At 39.2% G+C, this 26,890-nt stretch overlaps 2 protein-coding genes across 4 annotated transcripts in view; one reads left to right on the top strand and one right to left on the bottom strand.

The window, feature by feature from the left end:
* Positions 1-25,260, bottom strand: part of LOC134796162 (huntingtin-interacting protein 1) — a 57,265-nt gene extending 32,005 nt beyond the window's left edge. For 2 of the 3 annotated variants that reach the window (XM_063768137.1, XM_063768138.1), the window contains exon 1: positions 24,907-25,254. In XM_063768137.1, coding sequence (XP_063624207.1) covers positions 24,907-24,990 — 84 coding nt within the window. In that variant the 5' untranslated portion in view covers positions 24,991-25,254. Of the gene's footprint in view, positions 1-24,906 lie in introns of all 3 variants that reach the window. The other variant, XM_063768136.1, reaches the window with a different exon arrangement.
* A 291-nt stretch (positions 25,261-25,551) lies between these two features.
* LOC134796463 (FACT complex subunit Ssrp1) overlaps positions 25,552-26,890 on the top strand; it is a 41,798-nt gene continuing 40,459 nt past the window's right edge. Inside the window, exons 1-2 of the mRNA XM_063768656.1 lie at positions 25,552-25,718; positions 25,801-25,986. Of these exons, the coding sequence (XP_063624726.1) occupies positions 25,668-25,718; positions 25,801-25,986 (237 nt within the window). The 5' untranslated portion in view covers positions 25,552-25,667. The remainder of the gene's footprint in view (positions 25,719-25,800; positions 25,987-26,890) is intronic.

Here is a 26,890-nt window from a genome sequence, read left to right as displayed (position 1 = left end):
AGTTGTTATTACAAAACAGGAACATAAATGAGATTCGGGATGCTGCCGGAAGAGGATGTGGCGGTGAGTGCCCCCACTTGCCATCTGCCACGAACCAGACCACGCAACAAAGATCCCCTTCCATTCACCTCCTCCCTACAAACAGGGACCATCGTAAAGTAGCCACGGTAAGTATGAATGGTGATGATTATGAGAGATAGAGCTACATTCAGTTGCCGGACAATGATATAACGGGTACTTATGAGGGCGGAAAATTGGTGGATGATTGATGACAATGTGACAAATTGACAATGGCGGAATTAGGAAACAAGTATTTACTTGGGTGGTGAATAAATTGTATACTTTCAAGACTGTTATTACTATTAGATCTAGGAACAAATTTATAACGGTAAAACATACAGTAACACATGAAAACGAAATGAGTGGCACGCAAAAGCATATAAGAGTATGCCGTACATATGATGGGGCGTGGATGGGGCATATTAGAGGAGCGGCCAAGTTCAAACATGCATAGTTATTAATGCATATATGTACTATTATGAGCGTACACACTCGTCGAAACAAGGGCACACCTATCTACACCTCTATAGTTAAACAATTTAATTTCTAGGCCAATAGAGAACTTCACAGAAAGTTTGTTTCGACAATTTTCTTTTATTGAGTCACTATCGTAGTTGTTACTAAAGGTACGTAATTGTAACTACTCTCGTGCATATTTTACTGCTTTTCAGATTGCATGAGAAAATAACTGGGTCCTAATATTTAAACACAGGTATTAGTTTTTTGTGAAAGCGACAGCTAAGTTCGCAATGTTAGTTATTGCACCTAAATAAGATAGCAATAGACCATATGGGATATAGCTTCCTCCGATTAAACTCAAGTGTGAGTAAGGTTACCAGATGACAGGAATTTTCCTGGCATGTCAGGAATTTTGGCCTTTTGTCAGGAATGGGGACGGAACACGAAAATGTCAGGAATTTTATGAATTGATAGACTTTTTTATAAAGTACCTTTTTATTTACTTAAATTTTACTATAAAGTACCTTTTTAATAAAAAAACATTGTAATAAAAATAATAAATGAGATCCACTCAACTTATGAATAACTTGAACAAATCTTTATTCAAGCATACATAATAATTTAATAATGTACATAGATGTTTTAGAAATCGGAATCATGTGTAATATTCGCATTTGCAAAGATAACAATATAATAAGAAGTATCCTCTGCCCTGCCTCTATTGGCTCGATCGGGTGGCCATCGCTAACGGCTAGAAACCCCCCCCCCCCCGGTCGTCGTCAAAAATATGAATGTCAGGAAAAATATTCGGAAATCAGGAATTTTGTCAGGAAATTCTATATTTGTATCTGGTAACCCTAAGTGTGAGGATACAAACAGACCATACATAAATAAAGAACAACGAGATACGAGTATATTGTAAGTGACTGTTTAATTAGAACTAGCAAAAAGCAGAGCTTTGTAAGGGCTCGCGGAGGTTTTCTACCTTAACGTACCGAACCGGTTGCTGTCCGGTACGCCTGTCTGTTACAGCTTTTACTTTGTCCTTTAAAAACGTGTCCAGACGACAAAATCAAATTGCCAATATCATCCACACGTAATATACAATTTCATAAGTGCATTACATCCTACACGGTCGCCCAGTACTTTTTGTAAGGAACCCAACTGGCTTTCCTACATAATGTTGGGTCAGCGAGCCAATGTTCTTGAATTTATTTTTGCGTCCACTCCACACAATTGATCGAAAAACTATCCCGTCTGGACACCTACTGGCGGTAATCACGCTGCTCCGCACATAAACTAACACACACAATTCCACTAGGTACAGCCAGGGTCCAGCATCAGCTCTATCTTGGGTACTGCTCTTCCAAGTTCTCATTAAGACGTGTCAGATGACCAAAACAGCGTGTGCCTATGTTGCACCAAACCTGAGTTCCACTAGGTACAGCCAGGGTTCAGCATCAGCTCTATCTTGGGTGCTAATCTCCTAAGTGCTCATCAAGACGAGTCGGATGGCCAAAACAGCGTGTGCCTATGTTGCAACAAACCTGAGTTCCACTAGGTACTGCCAGGGTTCAGCATGAGTTCTATCTTGGGTACTGTTCTCCCAAGTGCTCATCATGACGAGTCGGATGTCCAAAATAGCGTGTGTCTATGTTGCATCAAACCTGATCGAGTTCCACTAGGTTCAGCCAGGGTTCAGCATCAGCTCTATCTTGGGTACTACTTTCCTAAGTTCTCATCAAGACGAGTTGCATGACCAAAACAGCGTGTGCCTATGTTGTATAAAACCCGAGCTCCATTAGGCACTGTCAGGGTTCAGCATCAGCTATCTTGGGTACTGAAAGTACTGATCTACCCAGTGATCATCATGACGAGTCGGATATCCAAAACAGCGTGTGTCTATGTATGTTGCATCAAACCCGAGCTCCACTAGGTACTGCCAGCGTTCGGCATCGGCTCTATCTTGGGTACTACTCTCCTAAGTGCTCATCAAGATGAGTCGGATGACCAAACCATAATGTGCCTTTGTTACACCAAACCTGAGTTCCACTAGGTACTGCCAGGGTACTGGGTTATTTTGCTGAACTGCACGCCGACGTTTCGATTGGCGTGCAGTTCCCATACAAGTTGCAGTCGGGTTGTAGTCCGTCTGTATCGGCCCTAAGTCACTAAAGTTTGTATTAATTATGTTTATCTTTATTTATAATTTTAGCAGTTCCAAGCAATAGTAACACTAAAGGCGCCATTCATTAATTACGTAAGACAATTTTTGCCAGCTTTTGACCCCTTCCCTCCCCTATGTAAGAAATAATAAGAATAGGCTGACCCCGTCCACCAATATAATTTATTTTCAAAAAAATATTTTTATGAATGTTTATTTGTACCTGTACAAAGGTACTTGAGCTCGTTTAAGCTAACTCTGAACCGTGTTTGATAGCATAGAGTGTGGAAGTATTATTTTAAACGTGATAATTTCATAGAAATTAAAAAAAATATCGCATCTTTGTGATCTTACTTAAGAACTATGAAAACCCCCTCCCACCCCCTTGTAAGAAAAAATAAGATATGTTCGACCCCCCTCCACCCCAAAATCGTCTTATGTAATAAATGAATGGCGCCAAAACTGTATCTCGAACTGAAAATACCTGATTTAAGTTTGCTAACACAACATGACTGATCATCACATCGTCAGCGTCACAAAACATACGAGTAAATTGACCTCCGCAGTAAATATACAGCAAGATTGATTGTTCTAGTAGGTATTCACAAAAACTTAATTGCTAAAATGGGAATCAAACCAAGTGAAGCGAGGTGGGTTGAATCCAAAATTGTACCCACTTTGGTATTCATCGTTGTTAATGGCGTAAGCGCCATCGACATTATTGAACTTGAAAACACCACATAGGTATCGTATTGTCTGAATACCCACAACACAAGCCTTCTTAAGTAGTCAATTTGTATTTTAAGAATGTCCAATATTTATTTATTTATTTATTACTAACGCCATCTGTTTGAGAAATAAATAATTAGCATTAGCACGAATGTTAATTCATCATTTTGCCAACAGATGGCGCTAGTAGTAATACAAAGTGTTATTACTTTATTTTATTTTTTTAGGTTTATAAAATGATATTTTTATGTTTGATAACACATCTAGACATGAATTGAAATTACTATGTTAAATTTCAAACCTAACAGTGCAGTAGTTTTTCCGTAAAGTGTACCACAAGAATGCATAGTTCGTCGATTAGTGATAGGGCTCGCTTCGCTCGCCCTAATTAAAGCGCGCGGCTGTTTTATGCGATAAAAGCAGCGTTGAACGCATACGATCAACGGAATGTAGTAAAAAATTGGCCAAGTGCGAGTCGGACTCGCACACGAAGGGTTCCGTACCATTATCTATAAAAACGGTCACCCATCCAAGTACTGACCCCGCCCGACGTTGCTTAACTTCGGTCAAAAATCACGTTTGTTGTATGGGAGCCCCACTTAAATCTTTATTTTATTCTGTTTTTAGTATTTGTTGTTATAGCGGCAACGGAAATACATCATCTGTGAAAATTTCAGCTGTCTAGCTATCACAGATAACGAGATACAGCCTGGTGACAGACGGACGGACGGACGCACGGACGGACGGACGCACGGACGGACGGACGGACGGACGGACGGACGGACGGACGGACGGACGGACGGACGGACAGCGGAGTCTTAGTAATAGGGTCCCGTTTTACCCTTTGGGTACGGAACCCTAAAAATGACATTTTTTAGATAATCTAATGAGGCTTAAACCATACATGTGAATATTTTGATAGATATCACAGATTATACACGAACAAACCCTTTCAAAAATAATCCAGTTGCTCACTCACTTGGAGAAAACCAAATTTTTATGATGAACATCTAGATATCATAGTAAATTTGCATAGCCCAGATGAAATCGGTGAGATCAGTGCGGTCACACACGGTGCTCCTCATAACCATGCGTTTAAACTAACAGTAACCAGTAAAAGCGGAAAAATTGGTATCTACGCAAAATTAAGGGCACTTGAGAAAACTATGTTGAAGCAGCAACTAGATTAATGACTAGATGACAGAAGATGATAATAATTAAAATTATAATGATGAAATGGATTGATGATCATGAATGATTATCATTTATTTAATTTATTTTATAACATGTGAGAGATGAGTTGATTGTCAATGTACTGCGAACTTCAAAAGGGCATACCTATATCCACTTTATGAGTGAAAGTTCATTCATAAAGTGGGTATGACTTTTGCAGCTGGGTCTACAGATCAACAGCTACAGAAGATGACTAGTCACGCAAATGCACATGAATATTAGACTATTAGAGAGGAATTGCGACTCTGGCGACATATTGATGACCAAAAACAACCAGAGAGCGTGGTGAAAAGTAAAACCAATGAAGAAAAATAATTAGGTAATATCGGAATGACGCCATCTCCAATCATCGTCATTTCTGATATAAGTAACTCGAAAGAGGTAATCTATTCTATAGGTCTGCGGCGAACGTGCGGTGCCAGCGGTTCCTTGCCTTTAGATAAATAAAGCCGGATCTTATCGCGCTTGAAATCCAAACAAAACTCAACAGTTCCGAAAAATACCGACTACATTAAATTAAATATCTAATTTAGCTAGCTGCACGACTCCATCAATGTAATTAGTATTCATTCTCCGACGATAAAGAAATGCAGTAGGAGTCGTGGAAACGATAATTAGAAAGCTGTTCGCATTAAGTCGGAGACTTGTGGAAATCGCCGTCGCTTCCACGAAGTGTAAGAGAGCTTACGTCGCTCACACTTTCCCAATTCTGAGCCCAATTCTGTACAACTTACACTCAAGAGCAATGAAAATTTCCATACAAAGGGACCAGTTCGCGTTGCTCTTGACGTGTATAACCATGTGTAGAACAAATAAATGTAGGCAGAACTTTACATAATAATCCGTACCTGAACAAACACAAATGTTTGAGACTCAAAATCATGCCGCGTGAGTTTTTAGATCTACTCGTAACACAAAAAATATCAAGCTACGATCAAAAACACACGCAATAAAGTTGGGAAAAGTGCAGAAACAGGAATTCGTCTAATTTATGGCAGTTAAAATACTTCATTTTTATGCTCTTTCGACAAAAAGTGTAAAACAAAAATAAGTTATGTATTTCTACCAAGTATAACATAATATTTAATGTATACCCACATTAAATAGTATTTTTAATACTCTGTCTTACCAGACATTTTGATTATGGCAAGATCACGCAGCGCAAGTCGCGCAACCTTTAACTTGTGACCTTTGTTGTAAGATTTGTTTTACAGATAATTGTTACGTTATGTATTTCTCATGTTCATCAAATAGTATCCTAACTACACCACAAACTCTATCAAAATCAAAACCCAATCAGAATGTAATTTCAATGTTCTAAGCATGTTTCCTGATATAACCTTAATAGTACCTACTTCAAGCGAGCTTATCTTTTTAACAAATAAAAATATCAAGCAAGTTGTCGACTAGGGATGTTGCGGATGCAGATTTTTTGACATCCATTTTTAGCATTTTTTATTACAAAAACAAAGAAACGTTTAGTATTTGCGCACGAATATAGGTGCGTTTTATTTAATAAACAGTAACTTGGCCGACTTTTCGGGATCTAGACGATTTCGTTATATATAATGACGAAATTACCTAGCACTTACGCCGCCGGCGCCGCCGCTAATACGTTCCTGTTACCGACTTGGTCGAAATCCGCATCATGCGGATGCTCCGCATCGATTTTATGCGGATGCGGATGTTGAAAATCATGCGAATGTTCCACGGATGCGGATGCGAATATCTGCAACATCCCTATTGTCGACTACCTAATTCAGTTCATAATTCAACGTAATCGGCGCGGTGAACTTTACTGGGTCAGTGGTGGCTAACCGGTCCTGTGGTTACGGCACACACAAATTTGCCGATGCTCGGCTTAGTCAGAGGAAACTCCTTTAATGACTCATTATCTTTATCGGCCAGCTGGTGCAACATGTGGCGTAAGTTAATGACTTGTACATAAATTTATGTGATAAAGTAAACGTCAGCGTTTGACAGCCTAATTTGATAACTTTGTCACCTCTTAGCTTTGAACTAACAATAAGATTAAAAGTGGCAACTAATGAAACAATATCAAGCAGACAGATTTAGTTCTAATTTGTAATTTCTGTTACCTAAACTTAAAAACATTGGTAACACAAATGACCACAAATTGCGCAAATGTGTATATTTATATTATGCTGGTTAATGTTGAAATGACGTCATACATTATACTTTGAAGCGTGACTGTTACACTAAACGTAATTACCTTATCATGCCGCGAAGAATTTCCTTTTTAAACACTTTTCTAACCGTTAAAGAGGAAATGCACACTAGAGCAACAAGGAAGCCATTATTATTCAACGAACTCTTCCTGTAATAAATGATAATCTATCTGTATCTGTACAATGACCTCAAACATTAAACCCAATACAAACTGAAGTCGTCAATCTGCTTCAAAAGATGATGCTTTAATAAAGAGTCACAGCTTTAAATTATGTGCAAATATTTTTTGACTTAAGATATGGCGATTTTAAATATTTCTAAAACTTTGCTTGTTTTCTGCAAATCTATTGTCCTTTGATATCTACAGTTTACAACAAAAGGTTTACTTAGCTGCCTGAAAAATGTTGTTTTATTTTTAAGTTGAGAACCCAAAGTTCAGAGTCTAAAAGCTCTCCAGCTTAAACATATTCCAATACATGTTTCATAATCATAACCCACATGTTGTATTTTATCCACGTCGGATATTGCGTGTAAAAAGAAGTACAAGCAACCTTAACAAAGTTTATTTTCTCCGATCTCGTCGAACGATAAATGTTATTGAAAAAATAACAATCCTTCTCGACAAGCAAGTTCTAAGAAAGGCATAAGATTATTGAACTTTGATACAATGAAATGAACGAATTATATTTACGGTGGAATGATTTCGCAAAATATGGACGGACATTCTTAAACGTAACGTCGAGACCTCGTTGCTTAACCTCCTTCCCTATAAGGCAGTAGATTGATCAACTAGTCAGTGGAAATAAGTATAAGATATATTTTACTAGGTGCCAACATTCAAGTTGGTTTGCGTGTTATTGTTTTTCTGTAAAGGAGCCCGCCAAGCTATACCCAATAGGCAATTGACATAACCACGTAGATATTGTCGCACAGTTTAGGAGTGGTTTGCATATTATTGGAATTATATGACAGTGTTACTAATTCAATAGACGACTGTATAAACATAAGTCACTCTGTTGAATGAATCTGTTTTGAAACGCTAGAAAATGTTATCATAAAGACATAACTATCTAATAGAACGATGTTATTATAATAATTCAACGACTGTGATGAGAGGTTGACTAAGAAAGATAGATGAATCAATGCAAACAGGTTACACGTTTACTTTTTCAATGATAAATACCGAGTCGGCAGCAAAAACCACAAACCATAGGAAAGTATTTCCGTCGGCTATTTAATAATGTGAGAACGTATGTAGTAGGGATTCTTATTACAAGGTTCTGTATCTCTGCATATGTAAAAGTCATCATCATCATCATCATATCAGCCAGAGGACGTCCACTGCTGGACATCCGCCCGGGCGCCGCCCCCGCCGCCGCAGGCACGATGACCGCCTGTATGTCGCGAAAAAGAAAACTTTCAATCGGGGTCTTGTGCCGCGTGTCCCACGTGATGTCTAGGAGCGTGATAGTCTAATTCGCTTTATCCGAAGAAACACGCTATATCGAGCTAGTATAGGGGTATGGTTGAAAATTAATTTAGCAAAGGCCTCCCCCAAAGAGTGCCACAATGACCGGTCTTGCGCCACCCGCATCCAGCGGACTCCCGCGGCCTTTACCAGGTCGTCAGTCCACCTTGTGGGGGGTCTACCCAACAACCCAAAAGTATTTAACATAAAAGACGGGCAAGTGCGAGTCAGACTCGCGCACGAAGGGTTCCGTACCATAATGCAAAAAAGCGCCTAAAAAAAACGGTCACCCATCCAAGTACTGACCCCGCCCGACGTTGCTTAACTTCGGTCAAAAATCACGTTTGTTGTATGGGAGCCCCACTTAAATCTTTATTTTATTCTGTTTTTAGTATTTGTTGTTATAGCGGCAACAGAAATACATCATCTGTGAAAATATCAACTGTCTAGAGCTATCACGGTTCGTGAGATACAGCCTGGTGACAGACGGACGGACGGACGGACGGACAGCGGAGTCTTAGTAATAGGGTCCCGTTTTACCCTTTGGGTACGGAACCCTCAAAAGTTGAAGACTTTAACGCATTCATTGCCAGGGGGCGTGGCCTAGGAACAAACTTGTATGACGGTGGACGCACATGTGCGTCGGAGGCAGTGAATGTGTTAAACTTAGAGACTGGCATATCGTATTCGAATTTGAGTAAATTAGTTAAAATGTCTTTTGATGGTCTAACACTCTTAAGTATTTGATACATATCCCGAAAGTTATTATAATATAATGTATGTACTTAATGACTGTCTACCCATAAATGGTGCTATCTGAAACACCCACAGTCTACTACTCCACAGCTAAAATACAATCGACTCTATTGTCGAGAAAATAAGAGCTTATTTATACATCACAAAAAAAAGGTAGAGGTACTGCTTAAAAGGATTGAACCTTTTTGCACACCGCAAAAACTGCATATTCACTAAACAAACCTTGAATATATTTTGCACACTGCACTTAATTTGTCGGCGCCTACTGAAGAACCGAGGTATGTAAATTGTCTATGAGAATGTGGGACACGGGTATGACTTGGCTCAGTTATTTTATTTGTCAGTATCGGCAACTTGCGGTACAAAAGGTAATTGTCATTATTTACACGTCTTGCATGTTGGGAATGTTCTCACGTGCTAACGTTGCTTTCAAAAAACATGCAGCTGTGCCAAATCAACTTTAACGATATGTGAAAAACGTAAACTAACCGTTTTTTGCTGGAAACTTCCTTGGGTCTGATTCGGTTGGGTGAGGTTTCCAGAGCCATATCGCTATTTGTCTTAGCTACAAGATTGTTCCTGGTCGTTGAGTCTGTCCTCTTGTTATTATAAACAAAATATCTATTAGGTACCTATCTATTGATTGATTTTCAGATTGATCTTGAAATTAAAAGCAACAAACATCTTGATTTTATTTTCAGTGGGTCCATTTCAGTTCCTCTACAGAATTATAGTTGAAGTTCGGCTTCCTTTGTCTGTTAGCAAAAAACAGATCACTCTTTATCAGAATGACCCCTTATCTTATTATTTTGTTTGTAACTTTGTCCTGTGTCTTTGCGTATAAGGTGGTGCGTACCAGGAATCAAACGTACTTATTTGATTAAGCATTGCTTGCAGCTGCAATCGGAATGCGTTACTCGCTAACGATCTTAAGCCCATTAACACCACAAGGTAAGCAAGTAGCGTCTATTTATACCTAACTATATAACAACTATAGATTGCGTGTCAAGTATGAATCATCACACATCTTATACGCGGATATCTGTTAGTAAACAGCCCGTATCTCTGAAGTATGCAACATGTTATGTTCTTCATATCGCAAGCCGAGCTAGGCGAGTCAAGGAAACGGATGAACTAGTTAAGTAAGCATTTGCTCAAATTCTTGATATCCAAGATTTTAAAATAAAAGTACGATATCTCTGGGAAACCGGGCCATTTTGCCAGATGCGATATTTTTTTATATTTTTCCTATTATACCAAGCACTAGTTTCTCGCTAGTTGTTGTAGATCTGTTGTTAAGTTTTAGTAATCTAAGAGGAAACTTAACAAGTAAAGGATAAATAAGTTGCCTAGATTAAATATATAGGTTCTCTATTCATCAACATATTGAAATAATTTTGTCTAAATAGTTTTGATCGCTACTGTACATCTATAACAAGCTACCCGCTTCGTAGTAAATTAATTAAGTGATGTCTCAGCAATCTCACCATACACTGGCTGGTTAGATTAGAGAAGACACAACTCGCGGACAATTCACTGGTGATCGCGCTAAAATGGGAATATACGACCTGCATATACAACGTAGGATGGCGTAACATCGCTGGTTACATGTTATTAATACATAGACAGTATAAACAATGCATGTATGCGGTTGCATAAACGGGTTAGCTGTGTATGGCCACAGAAGTTTTATCCTATCTATTTAACGTAAACACATTTTTTCACACTTTATTGGTGCAAAACATTTAACAAAGTAATTTGAAAAGATTTTGGCATGTTTGTTGAAGTCAGGTTGAGGTTAATTACCGGTAATGATGAGCTAAATTTTTACACAATAGAATTTAATGGTTTACTTTTAACTTTTAATACAGTTTTATTAACTTTGCGCGCTTGAGCCAGATAATAACGGCTAACATTAAAGCTATTAGATTTCCATGCAATCAGGAAATTGAAATCGATCTGTTTGTGAGAACCAATAAAGTGGGTTCCTCGCATCGTGGTCGGTTCTCAAATGGGAACGTGGGATCTGATTACCTACACGAGCTATTCTCAAAGTTTGCTCAAACCTTGGTCATTGAAACATATCAAAAATCCAGCTCAAAGGGATGACACAGCAAGTTTTTTCGCGTAGCGAAACATTTTTAGAAATCTTTGCTAAATTTTTCAGAGGTTCCAAAGAAAAAAAGTGGCTGCGGCTTAAAAGTTTGAGAATCACTGACGAAGCTGAAGGTTCAACGGACAGATACGACTTCATGCAAGAGCAATGCGTCTTTAAGTACGAGAACATCACTTATGTCTAATCTCGACTTGATACATGCTTTGTCTGCAATCTCAAGTAGCTTGCATTCAGAGATTTTCAACTGTTTAAAGCCGTTTAATGTCTTCAAACAAAAGAATGGTTGTGTTGATGAGATTAAAAGGCATACAATGCTATCTAAATTGCAGAATAGAAATGGAAACATCTCGGGCGATCATTAACGTACGAAACGTACATTTGTTAAAGACTTGAAAAGATGAAAACTTACCTTTTGTCCCATAGATGACGAAAAACAACGAAATATACAACTTATTCTCGAAAAAACGATAAATCCCTGTGAATAAAAGGGCGTACGATGAAATACTAAGGTGGGAGTATGAAGTGGCGAGCGATAAGTTATCAGATGCGTCAGGTTTTCACAACAATCGCCATTATCGACTATTTATCGATAACAAAAGAGACAAATATCATTTCCAATATTCGGCAGGTTCTATTAATAATCTTAGACATAAGATCCGCTTGTTTAAATGCATGTTAAGGTGTGAAAATAGAATCGAGATGGACGCGAAGAAAGAGGTATACCAGACCAACAGCGAGAGCCAAAAATACTATTGGATTTCGTACTAGTACAGTCAACAGCAGAAATTGTTAAATGGGCGAGGTGTTTAAAATTTAATAACTGTATTGTTAAGGGATTTAGAGCGTGTGTAAGTATAATTTTTGAACACCTCGCCTATTAGTACTTCTGCTATTAACCTATACTAGGTAGTAGGTACATCTCTCAGTTGGGATTTTGACCATTAAGTAACTGCTGCGGTTCACATCAAGCAGTCATTTCAGGCAGTCAGTGCCCATAGTGCATACAAAAGTAAACTGTGTTTAAACTTAAAGTTTTGTATTTATTTACTACTTATATGCATGGTCACTCTACAATTAGAATACGTCATTAGAGTATGGTTACTTTATTAACCAACTGTGAATATCGTAGTTAAAAAGCATTAAAAATATGAAAGTGTATGAAGTGAAATATGAAAGTGTATGTTTACTTGTTACACTTTCTCGGTTTATCGATTTAAATAATGTTCGTAAAGGCAATTGGCTCAAAGCATATCTAAATTGCTTTTAAGAGCGCTATTACATTTCGGCGTTGAGCGAGTTTAGGTATTTTACGCGCTGCGGCAGGCCGTGCGAGCTCAGTATGCCGATCCCTTCTACCACACTCGCACTACAATGATGGATTAAACATTCTTGATCCTTCGCGAAGCATATTGAAATCAACCATAACAACACTAACTGTACTTAACTTTTAAAGTTCTAAAACTGTTATTTGGTAAGTACGAAAATACTAAATGCAGTGCAAATGTACATAGGGGCTGTTCATAAATTACGTCATCTATTTTTGACGATTTTTGACCCCCCCCGCCCCTCAAATCATCCAAAAATCAAGCTTCGGATGAATCTGTTTCCTCCTACGTCATGTTACCATCATCCGATGTCCAGACCCCCCCCCCCACTCCTCCCATTTGAAACGACGTAATTTATGAATAGCCCCATACTCGTACTTATGAAGGTATATTACTCGAAAGAAATTATAGGTACCTACTCGCTTATTTACATGTTTCGTCATTGCATTTGGTACCTATAGGTTGTAAAGTTTGTATCAACGAGGGTTTAAAAACGAACTGGTACTGAGGATCTGATGATGATTAAGGTGGTCACGGATACCAATCAACCATGTAGTAACATGATTAGGCTCGTTTGATTCGTCTCAACAAGATCTTTGACACTGAAGATACACAGGGTCTGATGATGGAGCTGGAAGGTGGCCACGGGTACCAGTCTATCATGTAACTAAACAACTTCGTGTTTGGGCTCGTTTGATTCGTCTCAACAAGATCTTTGACACAAGACAGTACTCAGGGTCTGATGATGGAGCTGGAAGGTACCATTACCAATCAACCATGCAACTAAACCACATCGTGTTTAGGATCGTTTGATTCGTCTCAACAAGATCTTTGACACTAGGTGATACTCAGAGTCTGATGATGGAGCTGGAAGGTGGTCACCGGTATCAATGAACCATGCAACTAAACCACTTCGTGTTTAGGCTCGTTTTATTCGTTTCAACAAGATCTTTGACTCAAGATAGTACTCAGGGTCTGATGTTGGAGCCGGAAGGTGGTCACCGGTACCAATCAACCATGCAACTAAGCCACTTCGTGTTTAGGCACGTTTTATTCATCTCAACAAGATCTTTGACACAAGGTAGTACTCAGGGTCTGATGATGGAGCGCGAAGGTGGCGACGGGTACTTGTCTATCATCATCAGCTCCATCATCATACCCTGAGTAGTATCTTGTGTCAAACATCTTATTGCGACGAATCAAACGAGCCCAAACACGAAGTGGTTCAGTTACATGGTAGACTGGTACCCGTGGCCACAGTCCAGCTCCATCATCAGACCCTGAGTACTAACTTGTGTCAAAGATCTTGTTGCGACGAATCAAACGAAGCCAAACACGAAGTGGTGTAGTTGCATGGTTGATTGGTACCGGTGACCACCTTCCGGATCCATCATCATACCCTCAGTACTACCTTGTGTCAAAGATCTTGTTGCGACAAATCAAACGAGCCCAAACACGAAGTGGTTCAGTTACATGGTAGACTGGTACCCGTGGCCACCTTCCAGCTCCATCATCAGATCCTGAGTACTATCTTGTGTCCAAGGTCTTGTTGAGACGAATCAAACGAGCCTAAACACGAAGTGGTTTAGTTGCATGGTTGATTGGTACCGGTGACCACCTTCCGGCTCCAACATCAGACCCTGAGTACTATCTTGTGTCAAAGATCTTATAGAAACGAATAAAACGAGCCTAAACACGAAGTGGTTTAGTGGCATGGTTGATTGGTACCGGTGACCACCTTCCGGCTCCAACATCAGACCTTGAGTACTATCTTGTGTCAAAGATCTTATAGAAACGAATAAAACGAGCCTAAACACGAAGTGGTTTAGTGGCATGGTTGATTGGTACCGGTGACCACCTGCCGGCTCCATCATCAGACCCTGAGTATTATCTTGTGCCAAAGATCTTGTTGAGACGAATCAAACGAGCCCAAACACGAAGTGGTTTAGTTGCATGGTTGATTGGTACCGGTGACTACCTTCCGGCTCCATCATCGGACCCTGAGTACTATCTTAAGTCAAAGATCTTGTTGAGACGAATAAAACGAGCCTAAACACGAAGTGGTTTAGTTGCATTGTTGATTGGTACTGGTGACCACCTTCCGGCTCCATCATCAGACCCTGAGTACTACCTTGTGTCAAAGATCTTGTTGAGATGAATAAAACGTGCCTAAACACGAAGTGGCTTAGTTGCATGGTTGATTGGTACCGGTGACCACCTTCCGGCTCCAACATCAGACCCTGAGTACTATCTTGTGTCAAAGATCTTATAGAAACGAATAAAACGAGCCTAAACACGAAGTGGTTTAGTGGCATGGTTGATTGGTACCGGTGACCACCTTCCGGCTCCAACATCAGACCTTGAGTACTATCTTGTGTCAAAGATCTTATAGAAACGAATAAAACGAGCCTAAACACGAAGTGGTTTAGTGGCATGGTTGATTGGTACCGGTGACCACCTGCCGGCTCCATCATCAGACCCTGAGTATTATCTTGTGCCAAAGATCTTGTTGAGACGAATCAAACGAGCCCAAACACGAAGTGGTTTAGTTGCATGGTTGATTGGTACCGGTGACTACCTTCCGGCTCCATCATCGGACCCTGAGTACTATCTTAAGTCAAAGATCTTGTTGAGACGAATAAAACGAGCCTAAACACGAAGTGGTTTAGTTGCATTGTTGATTGGTACTGGTGACCACCTTCCGGCTCCATCATCAGACCCTGAGTACTATCTTAAGTCAAAGATCTTGTTGAGCCGAATCAAACGAGCCCAAACACGAAGTGGTTTAGTTGCATGGTTGATTGGTACCGGTGACCACCTTCCGGCTCCATCATCAGACCCTGAGTACTATCTTGAGTCAAATAAATACATATAGAATGTCAGGTCGTTTCAAATAGTTTTAATCCTGTCCGGTAGTTTATTAAACTGTACCATTATAAATTATAATACTATAAAAACAGTGCTAGGATCAAAGTCTCTCGTTGCGGTTTACACGCACACAGTATAGCGTTTTACACGGCGCCCGCCGCACACAATGATAAAAAACCTCGTCGTCGCCGTTGAAAATGTGCGGAGCCGACCGACACACGTCCTGCCTCTACAAGCTCTGCCGCGGCACTGAGCTGGCGCAGCGCGCGTCATCGGTAATATAGAGTAGTTTTCAAAAAATTGCCAAAAAATTATAGTAGAATTTCATAAACACTAATGTATACCAACAGTATAAGCAAACGTTGCAGATTGCTTGAGTATGAAAATGACTTCGATATTAAGTAGATTTTCGTAGGAATTGACACTTGTTTCGGAGAGAAAATCGAGTTCGTTTTACTTTGATTTTCTCTTTCTCAAAGGTATGTAGGAAAAATATAGTTTGATATGCCTAAAGTACAGGGTATTAGTAATACAAAATAGCCAGGTTTAGCAGAGTAAAATTCTCAACATTTCCAAATAAGAGCTCGCCATTCAGTGCTTCACGGGGTTTTTCGGAAACGACCATCAGAAAAAAAATCATTACTAATTTAATAAGTCCTTTTTCTAATATTTACAACGATATTTATAAAGATAAGAAGACGGTTTTACTGGAACAAGTACTCATTGTTTCTAATAATGAGCGCAAAGTCCTGAATTTCGTCGACTAGTATCATCAATTTTGCATTATTTCGACTTTTCTTGTAAGAGCGCTCTTAAGTCATTTATTGCTTTTCGATTCGATTTAGTGACGAATCAAATAAGACTCCGGTTTCATTTTAGAACTTAATATTTCATTCAATTAGCTTTTCATTGACGTATTAACTTCATTACATTAATTTATCTATGTATTTAAGGGCCAGCATAATCCCGCCGCTATTTGGCTCATACCTAATTTTAGTCGAAAATCGCACTGGTTCGCCCTCAACACTCGACTCTTCCGCCCTCGGCCCTCGCCCTAACAACCACAGGGCCTACCGCGAACCACGTTCGACGTGTTACCTCCCTGTCACACTTACGTTCAAGTTTACAAGTGCGACACAGAGGCAACACGTCGAACGCGGTTCGCGGTAGGCCCTCAGAATGAAAACATACGGCCTGGATAATTTAAGTGGGTCGGCGCGCATTTGCGTGGCGGTCGGATTAAATTCGTAAATTGCAGCCAGCATGTCCGGCCCCGGCAGCCTCGACTGCGGTTCAACGGGATAATAAACTGCCGTCCTTTATACATTTTAAAATTACCTAATGTATTTATTATTTATTATGATGCGGCAGACAGGGCGATAAATGTCGCTACATTCTGGTCCCGAACAGTCTGAAACCATCGACACGAGAAGAAGAAGATTTATTTTCGTTATTTTCGGCAACAGGTACCTATCGCTTACTAACAAAGTCTAACAACCCATTGTTAATGGCATAAACAGTAATTGCAAAGCATCTTATTAATTGACAAAGTACTTAATGTACCTAGTAGGTGGTCCATCACTCTTTCGTTAGCACAGACCAACCCCTATAGACCGAGCTTATAGGACGACTCGCGGTCACCGCCCGTATGGTGTATAGGTCAAATATAAGATTATTCGCGCGCCGCTCCGATCAGTTGCGCCCAAGGTTACGACCTGTTAGCAGTGTGCACGAGTCTAAGAAAATAAATCGTAAACTATTGAATTCATTGGGAAATCATGGGATATTGCAGCGTAAAATGGTGTGGCAAGTCATCTAAGACATCTACATACGAAACAGAGGGAAAAACATCCCACAGGAAAGTCAAATTCATTATTTAATTGAGTAACGTTTCTTGTCCGCGGGGTTCATTTTATACTGGTCAGAAGCAGAGGCGAAGTATGTCCGTCCCTTTTCGTCAACTTGAAAATGCAATGCGCTATCCCTTTCCCTTTCGACTAGTGATGTGACGATGATGGTTTTTCAGTTGCGGAAACTTCGTGCTTCGTCATACCGTATTGTACCATTTTAGACATAATATATAGGTAACATGTTGTGTAAGTTTTTTTAGAATCCTCTAGGCCAGCGGAGCAGTTAGGCCGCATGTCACGAGGTGGACCTGATCATGAACTTCAAAGAAGTACCTACGAGGGAACTCGGTGTTGGTTTGTGATAGACATATGTTGTATGGGTTATTTAGAATCCTCTAGGTGAGCAGTTAGGCCTCATGTCACGAGATGGACCTGATGATGAACTCCAAAGAAGTGCGAGGGAACTCGGTGTTGGTTTGTGATAGACATAGGTTGTATGGGTTTTTTAGAATCCTCTAGGTAAGCAGTTAGGTCTCATGTCACGAGATGGACCTGATGATGAACTTCAAAGAAGTGCGAGGGAACTCGGTGTTGGTTTGTGATAGACATATGTTGTATGGGTTTTTTAGAATCCTCTAGGTGAGCAGTTAGGTCTCATGTCACGAGATGGACCTGATGATGAACTTCAAAGAAGTTCGAGGGAACTCGGTGTTGGTCTGTGATAGACATATGTTGTATGGGTTTTTTAGAATCCTCTAGGTGAGCAGTTAGATCTCATGTCACGAGATGGACCTGATGATGAACTTCAAAGAAAGTTCGAGGGAACTCGGTGTTGGTTTGTGATAGACATATGTTGTATGGTTTTTTTAGAATCCTCTAGGTGAGCAGTTAGGTCTCATGTCACGAGATGGACCTGATGATGAACTTCAAAGAAGCGCGAGAGAACTCGGAGTTGATTTGTAATAGGCATATATTATTGGTCCATTTGAATATGTTTTCAATACAACCTTCAATGACCTGTTTGTGGAGACTGGTCTGTTTAAGCTAACACAAGCTATTATACTTAGTAACTTTATTTTTATTAATTAATTACAGTGAGACGCCTCATTCTGCCCTCGTATGTTTCTTTTCTCTTAATGAATGTATTAATTATACAGGATATTGACTCTTGGAGACCCTATACATCTCTAAGGATAACTTGGTAAACTATATAATCTTATAGTTCTGACACCTAGAGACATTTACACCTCTAAATATTATAGATTTTTTTTTGTGTTTTGTATCTGTATTTTTTATGTAATTCGACATTAAGAGACCATATACATCTCTTAGTAATTGTAATACGTTAGATTGAATTGTTAGTTTTATTTTATAAAATTGTTGATGTTATTATTTTTGCTTATACAGGGTGAAATTTAAATCACTGGCCATATTCATTCCAGGCACTAGGTTACACTTAAGGAATCTATTTAGCGAAAAAAAAGAGTACATTTTTTTTTAATTTTCATTTTTCAATTTTTAAATACTTTCCACGAGTCGTGGTCACCCTATTACCACAAATGTAAACAAACCTAATAGTAGGTTTTAACAACAACATCAGCAAAACCCTTATCTGACCTTCACTAAACCTTATAATCGTTGCAATAGGGTCCACCTAGTTAGTGTTGGCGATGGTAGGCAGGTTTATCAATTTCGAGGGTAGTCTAAACCATTCCGCGCTAGCGGTAAACATAACGGTTAGCATAAATGATTAGTCACTCGTCACTCGCCAACCTTAAAATAATAATCGCGCGCGTACTAAGGTTTAAAAAAATGTTTTCGAACCGGGAATATTAGGAAATGGTACGGTGTTATTTATTAAGTGGTGAGTGTTTACGTGGTGCACAAAGATTATACGAAATGGAATCAGTTCCACGCCTTCGCAGACAAGGATTGAATCCAAGAGTACCATCTCGTGGGACTTTCGTTAATTGCGTCGACTTTTAATCAAATGTAAGTACATAAGATGATTAAATTTTTTAAATACGCCTGAATGCAAAGATTCCTGACCTAGTTTTTACTCATTGTTTTTAAGCCACGGACGTTTTGTTAATAATCATTAGTCAGAAATAATATTTTAGATTAAAAATGGGTTGCCTTTGCATTTTGATGGCTCTAAGCCCGTTAAAGTATGAAGGAAAAATTAGCAACTTATGTACTTAGGTAAGCGTCTTATCTCGCTGCAATAGGGTTCATAATTGGTGACGCGATTGCAAACAGCGGGAGGGGCGGGGTGTCAATGACCTTAACTGATAAGAGAGAAGCGGGTGTAGTGGGTAGTTGTCGGTTCACCATAACGTACGAGGTTTTTAGGACAACTTGATGATGAGTTATTTCGAAAAAAATGTACTGAGCGGTATTAAAAGAAAAAACACGTGTTTAATATTTTTTCGAGTTCTTTCGGGAGTTTCAATTTGGCCAGTGAATTAAATTTCACCCTGTATGTAAATTCAATGATGACGTGTAAAAGTGCCCTTGTGGCCTATTTGCTGAATAAATGTTGATGTTGATGATGTTGATGTCTTAATAAAACGGACAAAAGAAAATAATTGTATGAGATTTTGGCGACACTTTTTTCTCGTATCGAAAGAGATTGCGATTCTGAGTGGAAATAATATAAAAAATCTAAACTTTAAAATTCATGTTCTGGGTACTTTAAACAGAAATGCCCTAACATGTTAAGTAAAAATTTCAGGTACATTGTTAAATTACTTAATGAAATATTAAATTAATCAATATAATTATTAAGTAAGTTTACTCTAAGTATAATACTTGTAACAATTTTACCACAATAAATTTCGATATCACTGGTAGCAGTACCCACTACCTGTAATGAACATGTCCCATCCCTACGCTTGCACGTGTCAGCGCGCCATGTTTGAAACGACCAATCGCAATGCCGTGAGCGCCCCTCCCGCACCTCACAGTTTGGTGATTTGCGCCTCGAACAAAATGGCCAATATTAGGTTTCTAGAGGCGGTGTTCTGTGTTCGTTAGGTACTGAAAGCGTAAGTAATAAACTAAAAAAATGTGTCCATATGTTACACGTAATAAAAATATTCATTCATTCATTCATTTAAATACCTACACTGAAGATTAGTGGTCTAACTAACAAACAAAATATAATAAGCTAACAAATAGTTATCTGATACATATATATATATATATATATATATATATATATATATATATATATATCATAAATATCACTTATAGATTACTATCTATATCTCTTGCGTATATAAAAATAACTAGGAAGATTTCTCAGAACAACGGGATATTACGCAAGTCATAAAAAATGTTGAATAGTAAATCATTGAACGGGAAACCCACACGAATCATAAATTGATTCGCCCCCGTTCCCCGACATTAATAGTGCCGGATTGAAACAATGTGATCTGACGCAGTGTTCTGACTTCTGTTTTGGTGCATTCTATTGGAACCAAATTGAAGAAAATCTAATAAATTAGATACTATCATCATAACAAGCCAATATACGTTCCACTGCTGTCTCGAGTCTCGTATTACAATTTAGAATTTGGGCTATAGTCTCCAGTGGAGATTGGAGATTTCCCACAGGCCTTTGAATTTCTTCGCAGATATATGTATATCAGATTTCCTCTAGAATGTTTCTTCACAGAAGAACAAGTGATAAATTTTTAACCAATGATAATTTGTACATAAATAAGTTCCCAGAAACGAGCCGGGGATCTAAACTATTTTTACTAACCCGAAAAATACAGAGTAGGTGGTAACCTCCTCCCCCGGTAGAGGGATATGAAGTACCTACTCAAGACTCGAGGGCAAAGCTGCAACGGAAACCTACTAATTTAATATAATTATATAGAATTTCTAGTTTCACTTAGGAAGTGAATGGTCGTGAGATGGTTGACTGACTCGTTGTTACGACACGAGCACATGACAATAGTATAGTAACGCTAATGCAATAGTAGGTAGGTGCAAAGGTCACCTCAAAGGTGGTCATATGTGACGTTATCTATGAAAAGGGACCTTATTGTCGATGGCGCTTACGCCATTATTAACGATGCTCCAATATAAATACAATGCCGCACGACGTTGTGCGGCGTAAGCGCCATCGACAATAAGGTCCCTTTTCATAGATAATGCCCCATATAATTGTCGCATTCTGAATACTTGCGATGGATATTCACACTATGCAATTTTTTTTGTAGACAAAATTTTATGAAAGCCTTTTTACCCGACTCTATGAGGAAGGTCATTATTTTAGCAGTTTATGTATGTATGTATGTATGTGCGTATTTGTTACTGCACTGTAAGACTCGTCAAAACAACTGAGCCAATTTTGGTGAAAAGGGCATCAATGAACTCGTTTTTATGACGAATAGATACCTCATGTATTAACATGAGGCATGTTATTGGCAACATTTTTATGCGACTTCGAAAGAGGAAATATTTACAACTGATCGTTTTTTTATAGGTAATTGCAGGTTATGCTCTGTACCTATATTTATTGTTGACTGAGGTTCAAAGTTAATCATGTAAAACGTGGAAGATATTTCGATTAGTTGAAATTTCCCCGCAGGTATCCCTGCACCTTATACATTGTTGGCTGCTCCGTTATATCTGATGGCTCTACCTTACAAGCGGTTGATTATAAAAGGGACACCAGAATTACAAATTACATTCAGCACGCGGGCATTAGTGCCAGTGCAACAGGAAATGCTTAGAGCGGTATCTTGTATGCACATTGTAACTATACTCTGTATCTTTAGGTCATCTTTAGGTACTTAAATAAAAGTAAACAAAATCTACCCTCAAATGGCTCCTTAAGACAATACAGTGTGGCATATAAAGTCGACTTTTGGTATTAGATCATGATGACTATGTAATGGATGTCTACGTAAGTGATATTGATATGCAATGTTTGTATGTTTGTATACACCGCTGTCACGGACGGAGTGATGACGCAACTAGACACAGTTCCACTTTGTGTAGTCCACTGACTTCACACTACACTTACTAAAAGCCACACTAACTGACCCTTCATGGAATTATAACTCAACTAGTGACCCGCTCCGGCTTCGCACGGCCACAGAATAAATAATAGTACTAGGTACAGAAGACTCACTCTCTAACAAAACGTGTCTGTTACGATCAGCACAGATATGCCCGCTAGGTGGCGACAGCGCCACGCGCGGCTTATGGCTTTCCCCAAAATTGGGGCGGAACGGATGTACTTTTAGCTACCTGTAGCAAAGCGACGAAATCGCGGAGTGAGCCACGCCTGGCATGGCTTAACAAATTATACAGATAAACCTTCCTCGAGAATCACTCTATTGACAGGTGAAAACCGCATGAAAATCTGTTTAGTACTTTTTAAGTTTATCGCGAACATACAAACACACAAACAGATAGATGCGGCGTGGGATATGTTTTGCTCAATGGCTCAATTGCCCAAATTTTTTCAGGTGTTTTAATATTTTAATAGTTATTTGTACAACAAGAGATCAAAGTTTGATATTTCTTCGAGTGCTTATTTTGAGTCCCGTGCAAGCGAAAGATTCTATAATTTTATATATTTAGAATCTTAAGCGTAGTAAGGGATTCAAAAGCGCACGAGATGTAAATAACTTTGATCTCGTGTAGTACACAAAATTTTTCACCCTAAGCAGTGAGAACATACCTAGAGGGACCGAGATAATAGAACCCAAGTATATCGAACTGGTATTAGACCCCGCATGTTGAAATGACATTTGAGTATTAAGGTCACTTGAATGTCATTTTGTCTCACTCAGTGAGCAAAATCGCATTTTGCTCACTGTTTTTAAGAAGCAAAGTACCCTTGTTCGAGCTGCTGAAGTGAAAAGTTAATTTGTACCCTAACTTTAATATACTGTACCTACTACTTACTGTCCTTATGTGAAACAGTGTTGTTTTTGCTTGATCTTGTCCAAAAAATCCCAGATTTCGATTATCCGAACTTTTGATTAAGTATCCAAACTAGTCTCGGTCACAAGTAGTTTGGATAATCGAGGATCTACTGTACTTCTGAACCCGAAGGCTGCGGCGACACATCAGGTTTCTTCCTTCTTTTCCCTCCCTGCCATTCCCGGTGCAAAGGTGCCCAGGATGCTTGCAGCATTTGCACTCTTCTATAGAATTAGTAGGAGTAGGAGTAGAGGGCGTGCACCCAGTAGATGGTCAGTATGTGGTCCAAAATATTACCCAGACTTCGCTCCAGGCAACGATGCAGATGGCCGAAGATCGAGAGGCCTGTCCAGTCCATCCAACATTCAAATCAATAGCCTATGACCTTAGTTTCCATCGCAGCACAAAAGTGCTGCACTGCAATAGTCTTTGCACCTGGCGGGGACCATCACCGGATGTATCATATTATCATATCCCTTGCTTATAGATTAAACTTTCTTAAAGGGCCTCTGTGCTGTTGGCTTCGGCCCCACGCACGCCTCCCAAAAATCCGGGACCCCATGGTCCCGAGATGTGGAAAGGACAAACAAATAATAATAATTCAGCCTATATACACGTCCCACTGCTGGGCACAGGCCTCCTCTCATGCGCGAGAGGAGCCTTATCTCAAATTTTATATAATTAAATACAAATTCAAAAGACTTCAAGTAATATGATTAATTGCAGTCCAGTTTATTTAATTTCAGCCTTGACATCCTTAACTAGATTACACATTAATTAACAGCCATTTGGAGCTCAGAACATCTTGAGACTTAATTAACTATTAGATTGGAATGTGATGGAGATAATGGTAATTATATATCTTAATAATAATTAAGATAATGGTAGCAATTTTACAAGTGTAGAGTTTTTTTAGAGGCTCTTATAAGCACAGTCTTCTTTTTCCTCGCGTTATCCCGGCATTTTGCCACGGCTCATGGAAGCCTGGGGTCCCCTTGGCAACAAATCCCAAGAATTGGCATAGGCACTGGTTTTTACGAAAGCGACTGCCATCTGACCTTCCAACCCGGAGGGTAAACTAGGCCTTATTGGGATTAGTCCGGTTTCCTCACGATGTTTTCCTTCACCAAAAAGTGACTGGTAAATATCAAATGATATTTCGTACATAAGTTCCGAAAAACTCATTGGTACGAGCCAAGGTTTGAACCTGCGACCTCCAGATTGCAAGTCGCACCCTCTTACCGCTAGGCCACCAGCGCTTCTTAGCGCTGTATGAATATAATTTAATGTAATGTAAATTATGACTAATAATTGACCTAATCAAATGCTCATTCAAGTGCAGCAGAATGCAAGACAGCATATACATATCTGAATAGAAGTTTAAACAGGTATTTTAGTTTGTATAAGTAGGTAGGTACCTATACCTCAGTTCTAAGATATAATAAAACTTATCCAGAAATATGTTGGCTTATACTGGTACTTCTTAGATAAAAACGTAAATTTTGTACTTGAATTGAACAGGTTCTGAATGCATTCTTCTGAAGAATTATTAATAGGTAGGTACAGAAATAGACATTAATATTAAATTAAAAAAATATATAATCCGAGTTCATAGTAACATACAAGTCTCCTATCAACCAACTCCGTATTAAGAATTGCGTCATTGAGGATACAAAGACACTAGTTTCCATACTAAAGGTTAACATAATGTCGGGTACTTCAAGGTATTTGGTGCTCACCTGAAACTTCTCAAAGTGTTCACGCTCAGCGTCCAAACTGTTCTTCTTAAGCTGAAGGACTCGGGGCAACGAAAGGGACGCCATGGGTCAGATACATGCGAAGAACTAGCGGCAGGAAATCCAAAAACACAATTGTATTTTCAAAATGCCGTGGAAACACGACTGAGTAATAAACTATTCATATGCCTGGACACAAATTACACTTATTACGTTATTATAAACACTACGTAAATTATATTACCACTAGGTTTATATCTATATTTAAATCAGAAACTGTTTTTTTCGTGTTATTTCGAAGTCAGTATCACATCACACACTTCCTTATGCACCGTCCGTCTGTGCACTATACACACGTCTGTCAAAATTTGGATGATTCAAAAGAAGCCGAACAACAATACAAAACAATCGCATAAAACGAAACGCAGTAGCAGCAAACGCACTTTCCGAAGTTTCCGAACGAACTGCAATGCAAAGGAGCGGAGAGCGAGTGAGACAGAGCGCTTAGAGTTGCCCTACATATCGATAAATTTATAACGATATTTCCGGTTTTTTTTAAGAAAACCAAAGGTATTCACGACACTAAAACCATAGACTACAATTAAAAAATGACAATTGAATTCATTCATTTCATTCACTCACTCAACACTGTGACACTGACATTCGTGCTGTGCTATTGCCGCCTGTTAAAATTTTGTTTGGCGCACGTTTATCTAACAAACGGCGTGGTTTCAAGTGAATTTGTCCCTTGTTAGAGGTTTATAATGGAATTCTTAGAATATAATGATGTATCAGCAGAGATCAAAGGAGCTATGGTAATAAAACACCTTTGTTCAAGATCTTTCCTTACTCTAATTATCAGCTGTGTTTTTTCTTATATCAAGTCTTCTTATTTAGGTGCCAGGACGTTTAAAAATGACCGATCAGAATATAATATTCAAGAACAGCAAGACCGGAAAAGTGGAACAAATATCGTCTAACGATATTGAACTAGTAAATTTCCAGAAATTCGTAGGATCTTGGGGCCTTAGAATTTTCATGAAAAATGGTACACTACACAGATACGGAGGCTTCAGAGAAGGGGTACGTATCCAACTAATCGTAACAAAGCCACAGGGCTGGTTACTTGGCAGAATATTTTTTTCTGAATTGGCTTCTCATACCTTAGGGTAGTATTTCATCTGTCCAATTTCTTTGTCCAATGTCATTGCGTCTCACTCTCTCATTAAGCAAAATGTTAAACGCAATACACATTGGACAGAGAAATTGGATAGGTGGAATACCATTCTTAAATACAGTTACAAACATCTACAATTTCTAGGTGTTTATCTTTTGTTTGAAATGAATAAGATACAATAATATTGATAGCAAAAGTATTCTATGTCTATACCTCTGTCTGGACGGAACTATACAAAAGGCTAGATCAGCATTGGCAATATGGTGTCATTTAGCAGGCAACAGATGGGGTCTAAAATCCAAAATTGCCTTATGGCTGTACACATCTATAGTGAGGCCGATAGTGTCTTACGCCTCTGTAGCATGGTACAGGAAAACGACGCAGAAGGTAACAGTGACGAAGCTTGGCAGCCTGCAAAGAACTGCCTGTGTCATCGTCACTGGGGCCATGTCATCCTCCCCGACGGCAGCCCTAGAGGCCATACTAAATCTTCCGCCCCTTCACTTGTATCTAGAGTTGGAGGCGAGATCTAGTATGCTTAGAATAGCGGGCGCGAGGAGAGGCAATTGGTTATCGCAAACTCTGAGACTGTTTAAGGAATCAGTATACGATATTCCTGTTCTTGGGATGCCATCCGACACTATGTCACCCAAATTTTGTCCACTCAAACTTAACTCAGTGGAACTCCCCAAAAGGGAGGACTGGTCAAACAGTCAAATCAAGTGGAAAGAGGCAGGGGCGTATTTACCCTAGGGCCATCCGGGCCATGGCCCGGGGCGCCAACCTCCAGGGGCGGCATATGCCAACCCC

The sequence above is a fragment of the Cydia splendana genome, chromosome 13 (genome assembly GCF_910591565.1).
Source record: "Cydia splendana chromosome 13, ilCydSple1.2, whole genome shotgun sequence".
NCBI classification, from domain to species: Eukaryota; Metazoa; Arthropoda; class Insecta; order Lepidoptera; family Tortricidae; genus Cydia; species Cydia splendana.
The sequence above is the reverse complement of the archived record's forward strand: the minus strand, read 5'-3'. Positions and strand labels throughout refer to the sequence as shown.